General features: G+C 48.9%; 1 protein-coding gene across 2 annotated transcripts in view; it reads right to left on the reverse strand.

Moving 5' to 3' along the window:
- Positions 1–18476, reverse strand: part of ACBD5 (acyl-CoA binding domain containing 5) — a 48010-nt gene extending 29534 nt beyond the window's left edge. The window contains exons 1-6 of one of the 2 annotated variants that reach the window (XM_040434375.1): positions 18368–18476; positions 11087–11210; positions 9362–9482; positions 6433–6505; positions 1367–1481; positions 1215–1247 (exon numbers count right to left, since the gene is read on the reverse strand). In XM_040434375.1, the coding sequence (XP_040290309.1) occupies positions 1215–1247; positions 1367–1481; positions 6433–6505; positions 9362–9482; positions 11087–11162 (418 nt within the window). In that variant the 5' untranslated portion in view covers positions 11163–11210; positions 18368–18476. The remainder of the gene's footprint in view (positions 1–1214; positions 1248–1366; positions 1482–6432; positions 6506–9361; positions 9483–11086; positions 11211–18367) is intronic. The other variant, XM_040434377.1, reaches the window with a different exon arrangement.
- Between the last annotated feature and the right edge of the window lie 704 nt (positions 18477–19180).

The following is a 19180-nucleotide window of genomic DNA, read 5'->3' on the forward strand; positions in this document are numbered from 1 at the left end:
GCCCCCACCAGCTTGTGTTCCTCTAGCAATGGTGTTTGTTCTCTGAGGTTTCTTCTCTGACATGCCTCATGTGACTCATTGGAGAAGACAACCTTTTGTCAATCAGTGGAGGTCCAATTCCAATACAAAAACTGAAGCCTTTTCATTAGCAGAGGTGCAGTGACCATCCATGTGCTCGGGAGCCCCATACACAGTAGGGTTCAGTGGACTGTTGTGGTGGTGAGCTGCTCCACTGTAGAGTGTCGTCTGCCCTCGCGTACCTTCATAGCCGACGTTCAGCTCTCGCATCAATGGCACGTGGTGCTCTGCAGTTTCCACATCTCTTTTTCACAATGGTGCCATTTCTCCACTCGCCATACACTTTCACCACAGCAACAGAGAACAGTTCACACTGCGCAGTTTTTATAAATGCCGGCACCCTTAGCCCAAAAGCCAATAATCATCCCATTTTTACAACTCAAATCGCCCCTTTGACCCATGACAGCAATGAGGGATTTGTGTGCAGACAGCCTATCCCACAGCTTACGTACCCACCGAGCCAGCTCAGCACACGGGACTTCCTTCATGAGCTACGCACCGCCAATAGCGAGAGTAGGAAGTGGTCACAATAATGCGAGCCGACCATTATATACAGCTGGACAGTTCGTTTTTCCTACATTGGGTTGCCTGGTGAGAAAGCTTCAATGCCCCCAGCGTGCAAAATCACCAGAGGAAGCTCTGTGCACACAGCCAGCCAGGAATGAAGGCTGGGAGATTTCAGCTCTGAAGCTTTGCGCTGTAAGGGTCTATTCACACGTCCGTTGTTTCTTTCCTGATCTGTTCCGTTTTTTGCGGAACAGATCTGGACCAGATCTGGACCCATTCATTTTCAATGGGTCCTGAAAAAAAAACGGACAGCTCAATGTCAGATTTTTTTTCAGGACCCATTGAAAAAGAATGGGTCCAGATCTGGTCCAGATCTGTTCCGCAAAAAACGGAACAGATCAGGAAAGAAAAAACGGACGTGTGAATGGACCCTAACAAAGGGATATAAACCTGAACATACAATTTAAGCAGGTACAGTGGAGCTAGTAAAAATATCCAACATCTCGCAGGTGCCACGCCAGGGCTTTCCCTTCTAAGCTGCAGTACAGTGGCTGCACGCTTTAAACTTTTTGTAGATTTTTTTTCAAATTTCGATTAAAAAGACGACAAAACTGAAATTTCCTTCATACCTTCTAAAGATTTAGTAACTCTGTCCAGTCGGACTGGCATGCGGAAGGAAAGGCGGGGGGGGGGAAAAAAAAGAGCAGAAAGTTGTGATTGGAGGAAGTGGACAGGTAGAAACACAGACTAATATTCTAAAACACAAAGGAGTTTGGCCAACCTGAAGTTACACCAGATCCTCGCCCATGTTTTTTGTCTTCCACTATTTCATAAAATGGACCTATGACATGCAGCAATTCTTCCACTTTCTCCGTCACTGGCATTGTCTCAAGGATCTAGTGTCCAAAAGGCAAGAGGTCATACAATAACACGGGATCTTAATGTATTACATCTCAACACTTCTCGAATAAAAACGGACCAAAAGAAAAGAAATAAAAAAGCCCTTGAGAGCGTATCAAGAAGTGAAAACCACGTCTTGATAAGCCTGAGGCTGCACTACTGAGACATCTGAGGATAACGCCCCCTTCTGAAGTGTGTGGATCCAAATCATCATATACATTCATTCCCTATAGCCCATTATGCAAACCTAGTATGATTTAGAGGTGGATGGTGACTCTCTGACAGCGGTACACCAGACACATTCAGAAGGGGGACCTGTAGTGTGACTTCAAACCATCATAGATCGGAATGAAGTAACAGATTAAAAGACATTTTTAATGAACGCTAAATGTCGTGATTAAAGGGTTTCGGTCACCAGATTTAACCCTATTAAGCTAGCTGACATTAGCGATGTGCTAATGTCAGCTAAACCTAACTAGCCTATTCCTACTTTTATCTATGCCCCCGTTATGCCAGAAATCTAACTTTTATAATATGCTAATTAGGAGCGGGGGGGGGGGGGGTTGTTCCTGCTTCTAGAGGCTCCGTTCTCCCACCTTTGTGGCCTCCCTCCAAGTCCTGATTGACAGGGCCAGGCAGCGCTCGCATCCGTTCAGTATTCGGCGCAGGCGCGGCGAGGAAGCTGGCAGCCTGCAAGCGTCTTTCCCTCACACCGCGCCTGCGCCAAATACTGAACGGCGCGAGATTTCACCAGAGCACAGGGCTGGCAGACAGATGCGGGCGCTGCCTGGCCCTGTCAATCAGGACTTGGAGGGAGGCTACAAAGGTGGGAGAACGGAGCCTCTAGGAGCAGAACAACGCCCCCCCCCCCCCCCCCCCCCCCCCCGATCCTAGAGGCGAATTAGCATATTATAAAAGTTAGATTTCTGGCCTAACGGGGGCATAGATAAAAGTAGGAATAGACTAGTTAGGTTTAGCTGACATTAGCACATCGCTGATGTCAGCTAGCTTAATAGGGTTAAATCTGGTGACAGAAACCCCTTAAGACAGGCCAATAATATCAGTGGGGTCTGACTCCTGACACCCCCACTGATTAGCTGGGTAAAGGCACTGAGGCCGGGCACTGCGGTGTACATTTGGTAGGGGCCATGCCTGATATTGCAGCTCAATCCCATTTACTGGAATTGACCTGAGCAGCAGAGAGCTGAAATACCAGATGCATGGCGATGCTCAGTGCAGCGTTGTGGCACCTTCTGCCAGCTGTTCGTCTTGGTCCCAGGAGTCCGACCCGCACCGATCTGAAACTAATGGCTTATCCTCAAAATAGGCCATCACTATCAATATCCTGGAGAAACTGTGAAGGATCCATGCTTGGTCCGTGTGTCCGTTTTTTGCTCTCAGCGTGTCATCAGCGTTTCACGGAGACTATACAGCTCAAAATAAATTTTCATTGCATCTCCTCCTAAGGATCCCTGAAACACGGATGACATACATGTTGCATCCATGTTTTTCATGGATCCATAGACTATAATGGACGTGATGGATCCGTGAACACGGACAAAATAGAGCACGCTTCCGTGCTGAAACCACCGAACGCACGAAAACACACATTAAAATAAATGGGTATGTGTGTTGTGCCTGGAGAACACGTACAACACACGTCCGTGAATCACAGACATGTGAATGAGGCTTAAAGGGGTTGTCTCACTTCAGCAAGTAGCATTTATCATGTAGAGAAAGTTACTACAAGGCACTTACTAATGTATTGTGATTCTCCATATTGCCTCCTTTGCTGGCTGGATTCATTTTTCCATCACATTATACACTGCTCGTTTCCATGGTTACGACCACCCTACAATCCACCGGAGGTGGCCGTGCTTGCCTCTAAAAGGTGGCTGAAACCACGGGAGCGCACATAGGCTGGTGCTTTTTCCTATAGCGTGCAAGCATGTGATGAAAATGAACCCAGCCAGCGAAGGAGGCAATATGGACAATCACAATACATTAGTAAGTGCTTTGTATTAAATCTCTCTACATGATAAATGCTATTTGCTGAAGTGAGACAACCCCTTTAAGTCGTAGCTTCCGGAAGGGAGTGCAATTCCAATAACCTCAGCACAGGACGAAGTACGGCTGACTACAATTGCTACAAACGGTGCAGTTGTCAGACAGGCCCTACAATGCAGATCACCTCGGCATAGGGTTGGCACTCGGGCCAATATCTGACTGCAATCAACCTCATCATGGAAGCTATAGGCCCAAGGCCTAAAGGCTGCACTACTGAAACCATGTCTCCTTCCGATAAAGTGTTTGGATACAAATGATCAAATACATGAATGCTGGCATGTATACATGGATGCCGCTAGTCAAGCCATGTGTAGAGTAAATCCAGCCATAATCGAGGTCTTCTCTGCTTTAGTCCAGCTAAATGTATGATTGTGCCAATAAAACGATGCCCGCATGAGCCCCCTCTCCCCGAATGCATTTAACACAACAGCAGTTATCGCCACGCTGTCGTCTTTTCACCCTCAGTGACCCAGATATTAGAATTACTTTCAGGTCACCTGATATCCTCCCATAACTCCATCCAGCACGAGAACAATCTACTCCCCAGAGCCACACGGGCACCAGGCGGCTATAAACTGGCCGGGTTATTGGCCTGTGCTCTAGTTTTCGCCTTGCGTTGTGCTCGGCTGTTTGCACGGACCTCATGTGAAATTCTAGTGGACGCTACACGACCTAGAAGATAAGCGAGGGGCCGGGGACGTGAGGTGCGAGCAGCTTCTGGATGAAATTACCGCCCGCAATCTACTTGGCTGTAATCAAATCCCAGCAGAACGCTTATTATTTTCCTGCAGAAGTCTAATGACCCAGATCATTACTCCGTCCTGAGAGCGCGAATCTTCCCAGAATTTCACATTACTACTGTAGGCTTTACATGGGAATATCAGATTGTCAGTCTCTGGCAGACATGCTGGAGGTTGTAGTTCTTTTTTTCGTGCTTTTGTAGTTGTATACTTTATTAGGACTTACCACTTTCTGGAGCCTGGTGGATGCTCGGTAGTTCTACTCTATATCTCTATATTGGGGAGGGGGGGCGTACAACCCAACCTACCAAATGGGATCTGACAATCTAATGTCTAATGCTCCTACCAAGTGAAATGAAGATGGCATGGTTTGACTTTGGTTTGGATGGTTGGCCTATGGACAACACTGGATTATTAGAGCCATGGCTAGGCCCCACGCCAATCGCCAGAATAGGATTCCCCGCGTTCCCTGTGTGAATGGAGCAGTGATGTGCTTGTCAGAGTGGTGGTGGTGTGGGCGGGTTCACATAACGTTTTCCCATCCTTTTAACGTATACAAAAAACGTATACGTTAAACAGATGCCTCAGACTGATACCATACAGTGGCATCCATTCCCCAGTGGCATCCGTTTTACCGGACACGTGCAGGATACAAGAACGTGGTGTGCTGCATTTTTTTAAAATCCTTTCTTTCTAACGTAGAAGTCAAACGGAGGCATAAAACGTGATGTGAGCCCACCCTTACATATGCACGCTACTGCTCAATTCACTCGGGTACCCCGGCTCTCCTGATCGGTGGAGGTCCCAGCAATCACTCATTTTTCACCTATCCACACTGGGCAATCCCTTTAATTTAACCAGTTGTTTGTTTTCCCTGGAGATAAGCAGCAATAGAAATGTCTGGCGGCTATTTCTCTCCACCCTGGAACTGGCAGTGATAACTTTCAGTCGAAAGACTATCACATGTGTACGACTCCTTTCATAATCCAGGATATAATCTACATGATACAGAATCAGCCCATCTTAGGCCACTTTAACACTAGTGTTTTTACTGGATCCGGCAAGGTTCAGCAAAAACGCTTCCGGTTCTGATAACACAACCGTCTGCACCCGTTATGAACGGATCCGGTTGTGTTATCTTTAACATAACCAAGACGGATCCGTCATGAACTGCATTGTAAGTCAACGGGGGACGGATCCGTTTTCTATTGTGTCAGAGAAAATGGATCCGTCTTGCTCCGCATCCCAGGATGGAAAGCAAACTACTACTACTACTACTACTACTACATGCGGTTTTCTCTCCGGTCTGGGAAGGCAACTAAACGGAACGGAATGCATTGTGGTGCATTCCGTTCTGGTCAGTTCAGTTTTGTCCCCATTGACAATGAATGGGGACAAAACTGAAGCGTTTTTTTTCCGGTATTGAGCCCCTATGACGGACCTCAATACCGGAAAATATTAACGCTAGTGTGAAAGTAGGCTAAACATATGAAGAGGTCCTTAAACTGAAGGGGAGCCTTAGGGCTTGTTCACATGTGGAGGTGCACATGATGGGTATTAAGTGCACTGAGGAAGGGCATGAGCAGAGGATTGTGTTATAAGCACAAGCACTATGCAGCCTATGACGACATTCGTTTTTCCAGATCCTGTATAACTTTAGCATTCGGGCATACTCACCCAATGTGGTCGGACCTGTGGAGGGAATCATACTTGCTCCCCGCCAATGGGTTCTGGCTCTTTCGCTCACCAGCCATGACAGCTCTCCGGTCTTCCCGTGTAGACACCCAGTTTGACTGAATTCACGTACTGGCGGCAGTGGCCACATGGCCCCCCATGCATTATTCTCACTAGGTGATGTGCATGGCGGACATTGGCTGCAGCGGCCGGATGTGATCGCGTGGAGACTGGAAAGCAGCATGGGAGGAGTGAGTGTGCCGGAACCAAATGGCGAGGAGCAGGTAAGTAGGATTCCCTCTGGAGGTCCATCTACATTGGAAGGGGGTCCACCTAAAAGGCCCCCACGGATGAACAGCCCCTTTAATGCTCAGATGACTACTAGACTGAATCAATATAGACTTGAATATGCTGAACAAATCCTAAACGAATTATCATGAAGCATGCTTGGCCTATACCTTCTTACCTTTTTCATTTCATCAACATAAGCAATCATGGCGTCTTCCTTGGACATGTCGCCCAGCGAGTTCCAGGCATCCCTGAAAAAAATCAACCCAATAAAGGGAAAGAAAATAAGCTGTAAAAAAAAAAAAAAAAAAAAAATGGTCTAATAGGTATAAGATGTCACTGACCAGAAGCAGATCCTCTCTCCTGCTGGGACTGAGCGATTCAAATGTGGGACACATTATGGGAGAACCCATAGAATAGTCGGGGAATTTGGTTAAACAACCAAAAACTGTTTGTTGTATGCACTTAGCCATAGAGACACTCCTCTGTTAGGGAATGGTGTTGTAAGCAATTGCCCAATATTAAAGGGAATGTCTCACTTCAGTAAGGCCCCTTTCACACGTTTTCACAGTTTTCCGTGCGGGTGCAATGCGTGACGTGAATGCATTGCGCCCGCACTAAATCCTGACCCATTCATTTCAATGGGTCTGTGTACATGAGCGATGTTTTTCACGCATCACTTGTGCGTTGCATGAAAATCGCAGCATGTTCTATATTGTGCATTTTTCACGCAACGCAGGCCCCATAGAAGTGAATGGGGCTGCGTGAAAATCGCAAGCATCCGCCAGCAAGTGCGGATGCAATGCCATTTTCACGGATGGTTGCTAAGGAGATGATGTTAATAAATAGGGATGAGCCCCGGGACCCCATTAAAGTCCATTTACTTTATTATTTTCCATTATAACATGGTTTTAATGGAAAATAATAGCATCCTTTAAGACAGAATGCATAGTAAAATGTCCATTGAGTGTTAAAAAATAATAAAAAAATGACTCACCTCATCCACTTGTTCGCGCAGCCGTTATCATCTTCTTTCTTCTTCTTGCAGGACCTGCGCTAATGTCAACGTGCTCACCACCGAACCCAAACCCGAACTTCTGTGAAGAAGTCCGGGTTCGAGTCTGGGTACCAACATTCAGTTTTTTATCACGCGCGTGCAAAACGCATTAAAACGCTTTGCACTCGCGCAGAAAAAAAACGGAACAAATTGCGTGCGTTTCCCTGAACCCACCCGCAACGCATCCGGACTGAATCCGGCATGCTCGTCTGCAAGGGGCCTAAGTGGCATTTATCATGTAGAGAAAGTTAATACAAGGCACTTACTAATGTATTTTGATTCTCCGTATTGCCTCCTTTGCTGACTGGATTCATTTTTCCATCACATTATACACTAGATCCGCTGTATGAAGAGGCCGCGGCTGCAGCCTCCTCATGGCTTAAGGGTGCATTCACATGATCGTATGTATTGTGCGGTCCGCAAAACGCACATCTGCAAAAAATATGAATGATGTCCACGTTGCATCCGTTTTTTATGGATCCATTGTAACAATGCTTATTCTTGTCCACAAAACGGACAAGAATAGGACATGTTCTATTTTTTTTTTTTTTGTGGGACTACGGTACGGACAACACACGGAGTGTTGTCCGCATTTTTTGCGGACCCATTGAAATTCATGGGTCCACATCCAATCCGCAGAAAATTCGAATCAGAAATACGGTTGTGTGAATGGGACCTAAGCCTGTATTAGACCAAGCGGTAGTCGGGCAGATCATCGCTAACAAAGATTTGTAGGAATGCTTGTTAGCGATGATCTGGCAGTGTAATACTGCCCCAATTGCAAATTTAAAGCAGGTTAGAAAATCATTGTTTGCTGGAGGCAGATCCTGCAGTCTAATCTCAGTCTGCTGCCGGCAATAATGATTCTGTACGGGGACGAGCGATGGCGTTAGCGATCACTCATCACAATACTGTGGAGGGGATCACTGCATGTAATAGCGGTGCTCTCCACTGACGAACAGGCGATTGCTGGGAAGGAAAGCTTCCCTTCTCCAAAATGGTCTGTCTCACCAGCCTCAGCAAGCACAGAGCGGTACACTGTATAGCGCCTGCGACTGGTATTGCAGTACAGACCCTTTCACATAAATGGGACTCAACTCAACATTCAACTGTCAAAATACTTTTATTCTCCATGAGAAAAGCTGGCGCCAGAGTTGTCTGCCAATGTCTTTCTCCCCTCTCATCTCTCACTATATGTGCATCCTCGGCTGGGCCAAGCATGCATACATATGGAAGGATTGGGAGAGACAGCTGTCGGCTGACAGTCATGTCATGTGTATGGCCAGCTTTAACCCTGGGTTCACACCTGAGCGTTCTGAAAGGAGCGCTCTGTATGCGCGATTGTACGGGCGTTTACAATCGCGCATACAGAGACAAGCGAACACACATTGTCGCGCGTTCCCGAAAGTCTATGTACGGGAACGCGTGACAAAACGCCCCAAAGAAGCTCAAGAACTTGTTTGAGCGTCGGGCGTTTTACAGCGCGATCGTACGCGCTGTAAAACGCCCAGGTGAGAACCATTCCCATAGGGAAGCATTGGTTTCTCCTTGTTGTGCGTTTTACAGCGCATAGGAACGCGCTGTAAAACGCTCAGGTGTGAACTTAGGGTAAAGGGGTTTTCCCCATCAGACATCCTAGAGGGGGTAATTGAGAAGCCGGCCACATCAGCTTCTCACAAAATCAGCCATTTGTCAGGGCTGGACCCATGGTAATTTGAAACAGCCCCTTCAATGCCATTTAGAGGTTGTAAACTGAAAGTTTTCGATTCATTGACAACAAGCAGAGATAATACATTTAGACATGAAAAAAAGCGTGTTAACTGCAAACAGTTTCATCATAGGAAGAGAAATCCCTCTGCGAAGCTGGTAAACACATGGTGCCGCTCTGTAGGCTACATTTGCTGATAAGCGCCAGTACAAAGGGCACAGGCTGCAGGTCACGAGCCGGCACTTTGACTTGCAGAGTAGCGGTGTCTGCTATGGCAAAGTAATGGATATACAAGCAGGTGGAAACAGCTTTATATATACACAGAAGAGCGTAAGGAGTCACCATTTGTAACGACCAACAGGATCCCAGAATCCGGGTCTCTGTATATTGCACGGTCCTTGCGTTGCTTGCTTGTAAAAACTGTAGAACTTCAGCATCATTTCATTGGATGGTTGGAAAGAGCCTGCAAAAAACATCACAATTCACTACGGTGAAGCCCGAGATCTGTCCTCGGCAATAGTCCACTGCGCTGGTCGTCACATCCCGAGGCGGTTAGAAGTGCTCAGTCCTTGCTATCATGGAGATCATGTCAACAGGCAGCGTCCTCACTCAAGCTGAGCTTGCGCAGGGCTGATTCTTATACACACCAGGCAACCAAAGAGCTGCAGCGCAAGGATCGGTTCTGACCGCGCATCATATGGCAGAAACCGCAGTGGTTTCTGCCATGGTTTTTTTATATGTTGAAGGGGGAGGTCGCACTCTTGGTTTAGCAGAACCGCGAGGCTCCCGTTGCAGCTCTCAGAGGTGTCTTCGCGGTAACCACACCAAGAATGGACCTGTACATTCTTGGCACGGTCTGGAAAACCGCATGGGGAAAGTCCTCAGCCGTATAAACCGTAGGGGGGGCCCTCCCATTTGAAAACAATGGGAGGTGGTTTCAGCACGGTTTTCAGCACCGAATCCATGCTGAAACCCTTGCCAAACCAAGAACCTACCCTAAAGCAGAAGGGCGCAACAGCTCAGCAGCCCGTGCCTCTGTTAAATAAGAGGAGACACCTTACGATTTTGTAAAGAACCCCAAGTCAGCAAACTAGGGTTCTCCAATTAATGCAACTCATTCAAAAAGGGGACGGGGCTTCATGGGAAGGCAGTGTGGTTTAGCGGAAAAGGGGTGTGGTCTAAGATGCACTGTTTTGCGCCAAATTGTTCATTATTCTGGCTTAAAACTCTGTCTCAACATAAACCAATCAGTAGTTGGTATGGCGTTACACAAAGGGGTCTCTCCCTGCACCCCATTTATCATCCTGCCTGAGCCGCGGTGATAAATCTGGTGCAGGTCTAGACAGTTGACCTATGAACACTCGTTCCCGATAATCTGTCCGTATAAAGGTGCAGCCGATCACCTGACGAATGAGAAAATTATCATTTCTGGGCAGCAGATCGTACTGTCCAAACAGCGATCTGCTGACCAAAAACAATGCAGCTGTATGAGGACGCGGGATCGCTACAGCCATCGCTTGTCCTCAAACAGCTGCACTGTTCCTGGGCAGCAGATCGCTGTTGATCGCTGCCCAGAAATGATAATACTGTGGAGGTGATCGCTGCATGTAAAAGCAATGCTTCACCCCCACTTCCTTCCTGATAATCAGCTGCTCCTCTGGCCGCGTGAACTCACCATAAGTTTACACCATCTACAGGGTTGGTAAAGGCAGGTTTACACGGCCGATGAAACAGATGATTGTCGGGAAGGAAGCGTTCCTTCCCGATAGTCGGCTGAGCCCTCAGTGACGGAGACCTCTGTATTTACACGCAGCGATCTCCTTCACAGTGCGAGGACGAGGGGTCACTAATGCCATCGCTCGTCCCCATACAGAATCATTGATTCTGGGCAGCATACCGCTGCCCAGAAACGATGATTGGAGTGCCTGCGCGGACGACAGGATCACCCGATCCACATTTAGATGATCGCAGGAACGCTCGTTCCCAATAATCTGGCCAATTATTGGTTCGTGTAAATCCACCTTAAATCCGCCCCTGTAATAATACATTGAATCGTCTGATTCTCACCATTCTTGGGCAGACTCTGGATCACACTCACAGCTGCCTCAAATCTTGTTTGGTGAAGGGGTTTTGTGTCCGCCATATTGTAGCCGAGGTGATTGCAGACAACAAATCTTGACAGATCAAAATGCTGGAAAAAAAAATAAAAAAGAAAAGAAAAAGTACAAAAACGTTATTATATGACCCATGTACAACCTTATATGAAGCTGTAACAGGCCACCCATAAAAGTCTATAGGGCCCTGGTGTACCGCCATAGCCTTCCGATTTCTTACAAAGGATATTTCATCAGCGGCCATGTTCCGAGAGCCGGCACACAAACAAGAATTGTTCCTATTAAACGACTGGACATCAGTGGCGATGGTTTAATAACGCTTATTGCTGGCTGTTCCCAGCACATGTGCAGCTAGTAATATTACCTATGACACTGGCTGACCTGTTACATGTGCACTTGGCGGCTGAAGACATCCGTGTTGGTCCCATGTCCATATGTGCCCGCATTGCTGAGAAAAATGATGTTTTAATATATGCAAATGAGGATCTCGGAGCAACGAGGGCGTTACCATTACACCTAGAGGCTCTGCCTCATGATGATGTTTACACTGCCTGGCCCTATCTGTCAAAGTGCAGAGGGTGTAGCAGACATGCAGCAGGTGCAGAGAGAGCAGAGCCTCTAGGTGTAACGGTAACGCCCCCGTTGCTCCTAGAGGCTCATTTGCATATAATAAAACATCATTTTTCTCAGCAATGCGGACACATATGGACATGGGACCAACACTGATGTCTTCAGCTGCCAAGTGTCCTAGGTACAAATCTGCGGACAGGTGCCCTTTAAGTGCGCAGTCATCAGCCGCTTCACAATTACATCCGGTAAATATAGTTCACCATTAAACCTATAAAGACGTGAGACATTTCCATTACTAATAATACTCCAGTAATTAGCAGGTTCCTCCAAGAAACAATTATCACGTCCTGGACGCGTCGCCCTAACACGCAGACAACCCGTGAGGCCAGAACTACCCCTCCCCCAGACCCGCATTATACGGGCGCAGTCATATGTCCATGTCAGGCAGCACTGGGGTCTCATTGCTCGGTGTCATCTCCAATCTCTGACTCTCTAGAAAGTTACAAAACTACAACTCCCAGCCCTGTAGCTGTCAGATCCTGCTGAGAGTTGTAGTTTTCTTTCAGCCCGAGATCACTGCACAGTGTGGTTAAGTGTCATAGTACGACTGCAATGCCGCAGTTCAACCATTTTTGTGTTATTTACCTATTCAAGTGAATGGGACTAAGCTGCAATACCAGACACCGCCGGAAAGTGGCCGGATCCCATTATAGTCAATGGGGATCCGGCGGTGAACGGTAGAATCCGGTGACCTTCTCTGCCGGATACATCGGAGATGCCTAAACTCTTGGAGGGTATAACCGTGTCTGACTGTCATACGCACAGATCTCTGGCTTCCAGGGAGGCTGTCTCTTCGAAATTGGAGCTTTCCATCTATCTCCGTACCCCGTAATCCGTTCCTAGGCCTGTGTCTCAGTTTCCTATGTAACCCACTTACTTTGTGCATCATATACACCCCCTGCAGTCCTTCATACACCCCAGGAGTAACATACAAGCCTCACAGACACTGATGACACAGCAGCAGATTGTATGGAGGGTAACGTTCCTTCCCGGCAATCGCAGCCATCACATGCAGGGATCTCCTCCACAGTATGGGGTGGGAGCGATCACTAATGCCATAGCTCGTCCCCATACTGACTCGTTGTTTGCCAGCTCAGTACGATCCGCCGCCGGCAAACAACGATTTAGGCTGTTTTCACATCTGCGTCTTTGCTGGATCCGTCACTGATCAGCAAAAACGTTTCCGGCACGATAATACAAACGTCCGCATCCGTTATGTACAGATCCGGTTGTATTATCTCTAAAATAGCCATGACGGATCCGTCTCTAAAACCACTGTAAGTCAACGGGGGACGGGTCCGTTTTCTTTGTGTCCGTTTCTTTGCTCCGCATCCAATAAAGCATTTAAAAACGCGTTATTCTGTCCGCGATGGGAGTGCAACCAAACGGAGCGGAATGTATTCTGGTGCACTCCATACCCTTCAGTTCAGCTTTGTCCTCATTGACAATGAATGGGGACAAAGGTGAAGCGTTTTCCTCCGGTATTGAGCTCAATAGCAGAAAGGGAAAGCGCAGGTGTGAAAGCAGCCTTAGGTGTCCGCACAAATGATGCAAATAATTGGCGGTACCATTACACTGCCAGATAATCGCTTACGTGCGTTCATATGAGCGCTCATTAGTGATTATCTGGCGAATTCTCGGCACGTGTAAAGGCCTCTTTACATATAAAAATACTTTACTGATAACCTGGAGATAACAAAGCAAGTAGACGTTGGGGCTGATTTACTAATAGTGCCGCACTTTACACTGTCTAAAGCCTGGATTAGACTGGCAAATTGTCAGCCAGTTCATCGTTAACAAGCGTTCACAGCGAGGATTTGGCAGTGTAATACTGCCACCGGTCACCCGATCAACTAGCAAACGCATAAAACATCCGGTGTTGGGGGGAGCAGCCAATGGCGGACGGGGACGAGCCTCCCGAGCAGAGGTCGCACTACATTTTTTTCCAGAAGAGTAAAAATAGTCGAGGAGGAGTAGGAATTTTGCGTATAATGCATAGGCCCACATAACGGTGATAGGCTGATATTTCTCCAGAGAACATTGCTAGTCTCCGATGCAGAAATAAATGCAGACAATTTTACATTTATCCAACATCATACACTAAACATAAGACCACTGCTGTCATAAACAGCGCCCACCGGACCCTGCCATACACGGCGCCCACCGGACCCTGCCATACACGGCGCCCACCTGACCCTGCCATACAGGGCGCCCACCTGACCCTGCCATACACGGCGCCCACCTGGCCCTGCCATACACGGCGCCCACCTGGCCCTGCCATACACGGCGCCCACCTGGCCCTGCCATACACGGCGCCCACCTGGCCCTGCCATACACTGCGCCCACCTGGCCCTGCCATACACTGCGCCCACCTGGCCCTGCCATACACGGCGCCCACCTGGCCCTGCCATACACGGCGCCCACCTGGCCCTGCCATACACGGCGCCCACCTGGCCCTGCCATACACGGCGCCCACCTGGCCCTGCCATACACTGCGCCCACCTGGCCCTGCCATACACGGCGCCCACCTGGCCCTGCCATACACGGCGCCCACCTGGCCCTGCCATACACGGCGCCCACCTGGCCCTGCCATACACGGCGCCCACCTGGCCCTGCCATACACGGCGCCCACCTGGCCCTGCCATACACGGCGCCCACCTGGCCCTGCCATACACGGCGCCCACCTGACCCTGCCATACACGGCGCCCACCTGACCCTGCCATACACGGCGCCCACCTGACCCTGCCATACACGGCGCCCACCTGACCCTGCCATACACGGCGCCCACCTGACCCTGCCATACACGGCGCCCACCTGACCCTGCCATACACTGCGCCCACCTGACCCTGCCATACACTGCGCCCACCTGACCCTGCCATACACGGCGCCCACCGGACCCTGCCATACACTGCGCCCACCTGACCCTGCCATACACTGCGCCCACCTGTGCCTAAGCCCTTACCCGTGCCGCGAGCCGGTCTGAAATTAATGAAGGCCCCCGGCGGCTGTTCTCGGAACTGCCTGCTCCCGGTGACTGCATTTGATTTCAGACCAGCTCCCGGCACAGGCGAGTCTACCTTACTAAAGATGGCAGCTCGCATGTGTTTGCTGGCGAACACTGCGAACTGACCATCACTGCATATTACATACACAGCTCTACCACATACCCATTACACAGATAGTTTACTATATACACATTGCAGACACAGCTCTGCTACATCTCCATTACACAGATAGAACTACTGTGTGCACATTACACACAGAAAACTGTACAATAGACTGGTTACACTGACATAGCCCTTCCATACATGAAGTACCTCTGCTTTCTCCACAGCACAGTCCTACATAGAGCCTGTGTTCCCCTAACTCCTCCCACACACACACACACACGGCTGATCACATGACTGTGACATCACCACAGGTCCTGTAACCACAATGTAGTCTGGAGCTGCTCTTGGTGAGAGAGATGTCCTTAAGGGGCAGGGCTTCTTGGGAGAGGGGCGGGGCTTCCTGTGTGCCAGACCTGGCGGCTCCTACAGCGCTCCTGAGTAGAAAAAGACTATGCGTAAAAATACCCATGGGTCTTTTTCCAGGGAGTAAAATGGCCTGAACAGGCGTCTACGACGCTTGTACAGGCGTTATTGGGGCCTCTGCTCCCTAGCATTGCGGGTGACGGTAGGGAGGCTCGTCCCCGTCCCCGCCTGCCATTGACTGCTCCCCCTAACCCCCCAGAGACACGGGGAGAAGCGGCTGCGGCGGTGCGGGGACCAGGAGCGGTGCCTGGTTCCCGCTCTTGCATCTTGTCATACTATCGCTGGAGGCCGACTACCACCCTGTACATACACAGAAAGCACACAGCTAATATAACCTGCTCCTGAGGTGAGTGCTGCTCGTCCAGGGGTGGCAGGGAAAGACAGGAAGCCCCCAAGCTTCACACCGCCTCTCCATGGACTCCCCCTTATGACCACGCTGTCCACGAGAATGCTGCCACCAGCTTCACAATGTGTCCTTCCTGTCCTGAGGAGCTTAGAAATGCTAATGAGGGACACACTTAAGGCGTTATTACATTGGCCTATATTTTGGCCGACATTTGCTAACGAGCATTCGCATGAACACTCATTAGCGATCATCTTGCAGTTTAATAGTACCGCCAACTGCCCGCAAACGCTCATTCATCTGGCAATTCTGATTCTTAAGCGTGCCTAAAAATCAGCACTTGTCAGCGGCAGATCGTGCTGTCTAATAGCGATCTGCTGTCGGCAAACACCGAGAGATTATATGGGTATGAGCGATGGCAGAGCGATCTCTCCTCACCATGCTGCACAGAAAGTCGCTGCATGTAATAGCAGCGTTCTCCTCCGCTAGCGAGCAGGCGATTACCGGGAGGCAACGCTTCCACCCGACAATCGCCTGCTTAATCGGCCTGTGTAAGGCTACTTTCACACTAGCGTTTTTTTCTTTTCCGGCGCTGAGTTCCGTCCTAGGGGCTCAATACCGGAAAAGAACTGATCAGTTTTATCCCCATGCATTCTGAATGGAGAGTGATCCGTTCAGGACGCATCAGGATGTCTTCAGTTCAGTCACTGTACGGTTTCTGGACGGAGAAAATACTGCAGCATGCTACGGTATTTTCTCCGTCCAAAATTCCGGAACACTTGCCGGCATTATTTTACGTTGAAATGCATTAATGCCAGATAAGGCCCTGAGTGATCTGGAAAAACGGATCCGGTTTTGCGGTCTGCACATGCGCAGACCTTTAAAAATGTGAAAAAGATAAATACAGTTTTTCCGGATGACAACCGGAGAGAGACGGACAATTGCAATACATTTGTGAGACGGATCTGCATCCGGATCCGTCTACAAATGGTATCCGTTTGCATACAGATTGCTGGATCCGGCGACGCAAGTGTGAAAGTAGCCTCATACAGGCATTAGGCAGATCACCTGCACTGTGTATCCCAGCACAAAACAACCCTCCCGCGGTTCTCCAGATCCGGCACTGCTGGATGCGAACGGAATGCCCGCCGGCCCCATTAACTATAACTAACCGGCCGCATTCCGGCAAAAATGCGGAGAATCAGCCGGGCACAAACCACTGCACGCTGCAGTTTGCATCTGGCCGAATCTCCATGCCACAGATGTTAAACTAGCCTCAGCTGCCCATAGCAACCAATCAGATTTCACCTTTCATTTCTTACAGCTCCTTTGGAAAATGAAAGGTGGCATCTGATTGGTTGCTATGGGTAACTAAGCCAGTTATACTTCACACCAGTTTGATAAATCTCCCCCAATATCTGATCGGTAGAGGTCTGACGAAGGGCGCCCCCTCTGATCGCTCCCGCCTCCATACAGCTCACCAAGCACAGCGCCGTCCATTGGATAGTGGCTGTGCTTTGTATTGCAACTCAGCCCCATTCACTTGATTGGAACTTGGCTGCGCCTAGGTCATGTGACGGATTAACGTGATGTCACTGGTCTAGGAAGAGGACACAGCGCTCACCAGGGGGCGCCATGGCCTCTTTAAACTGATAATCGGCGCGGGTGCCGGCCAATCCTGAGGAAGTTCTAAACTCCCCTTTAAGGTCGCACAGCCCTAATCTAACAGCTGCAGTCAACCACGAAAACCCTATGACCCATGACCGTGGTGAGACCACCACTGCCACGGCATACAGCTCTACACCAAATGCAGTGTACAAGCCAGGTCTGAACAGAGCCTGATGTAGCAGTCCTACTGCCGCGTCACACACTGTAATGGCCTCCGGCGACAACTTTGGAGAGCTCTGACGCGTCCCGGCCTCCATAAGACACTAGACATCACATACAGTCGTACCACAGCCACCTCGCCACTCAGTCTGGCAGAAAATCCTACCACGTGACTCTGTTTGCTGTCAGTGAATGCAACACTCGGGTTTTACATCCAGCGGCGGCTCCTGCTTCGCTCGTTAACCGTGCCCATCGGTGCTTGAAATCAGCCTTCTAGCTGCGTGAACAAGAATGATTCCAGTCAGTGACAGCAAGCAGAGATTTTTGTAAGCAGCGAGGGACTGAAACAAAAAGTCTATTAGAAAGTCGCAGAACTTTTCATGTTCTGATCAATAAATGTAAATTGTAACTATAGAGATGGGAAGCGCTGGGCTGGATCTATACGTCCCATGCGCCTCTACCTCCAGTCCGGGGGGGGGACCCCATATCCTAGGATCACTTGGGGGGGTCCCAGCAATATTCTGCACCACTGGGGAGTCCCAGCAATATTCTGCACCACTGGACCCTAATGCATATAGAGACAGAAATAACATGTCCAGTGGAAGTTCTATGTGCCCGCCTCTAGAGGCCCCCTTTAAGCCCCACATTATGGGGGCCCCCTTACACACAGGCTATGTATATAGTGTCAGGTAAAGAGATCTACAGCTCAGCAGGTAGAAAAGCAAGCAATCCCCGGGCAGCAGGAGCCGGGCTCAGCACCATCACACACTGGGTACAAAGGTCAGGGAGGAGTGCGGCCGGGCGCAGGAAACAAAGCACCCGGGCCCCAAACCAGCGACTCCTGCCGCATACGGCGCCGTCCAGGAGACAGCTAAGCGTTACACAAGGAGGAAGCCATCACCTGTGAAGACACCCGCAGAACCCGGAGCCGTCATACTGTCCCCATCTGTCATAAGCCGCAAAGCATCTCGGGAAATGTAGTCCTCAGGGAGATTCACGAGCACAGCAACGCGTGATCACTAAGGAATTTTTTTTATTTTTTTTCATTATTATTCAAATAACTTTATTAGTACCGACATTTCCGTGACAAGCACATTGTAAACATTAGGGCGGCCATTTTGTCGTAGTAAGCTTTGATAAGGAGGAAATAAATCAGTAAAACGCAAAATTGTCTTTTTTATGTACAGTATCTAGTGAAGTATACTGGTCACTACATGGCCATTTTTATACATATTTTTTTTTCTTCATTTGGATGTAACAATTTCATCAGTTCTTGGGTTCCAATGTTACTATTTTATATTTACGCCATATGGCGGCATCCGCGCAGCGTTTTCCACTGCAGAATCAATTGGCCATTGAACTGAATGGAGAGATTCTCATACTGAAAATGTTATTTACGCTGCCTAATGTAAATTTTGTGGTTGAACATAAGGCCCCATTTCAGCCCCATAGGATAACATGGGACAAGTCTTGATGTTGTGGATTTTCCGCCACGTGTGAAGTGAACGCACCCTAAATATGCAGAGGTGGACACACATGCTTACATGCCTCCCAAGTGTCCCTCTGTTGGAAGGACAGTCCCTCTTTTGGACCCATGTCCCTCTGTCCCTCTTTGTTCCTTAAAGGGTTGTCTCGCTTGAGCAAATAAAATGTATTATGTAGAGAAAGTAAGTAGAAGCCACTTACTTAATGTATTGTTATTATCCATATTGCT

Source organism: Bufo bufo, chromosome 5, assembly GCF_905171765.1.
Source record: "Bufo bufo chromosome 5, aBufBuf1.1, whole genome shotgun sequence".
In the NCBI taxonomy this organism is placed as follows: Eukaryota; Metazoa; Chordata; class Amphibia; order Anura; family Bufonidae; genus Bufo; species Bufo bufo.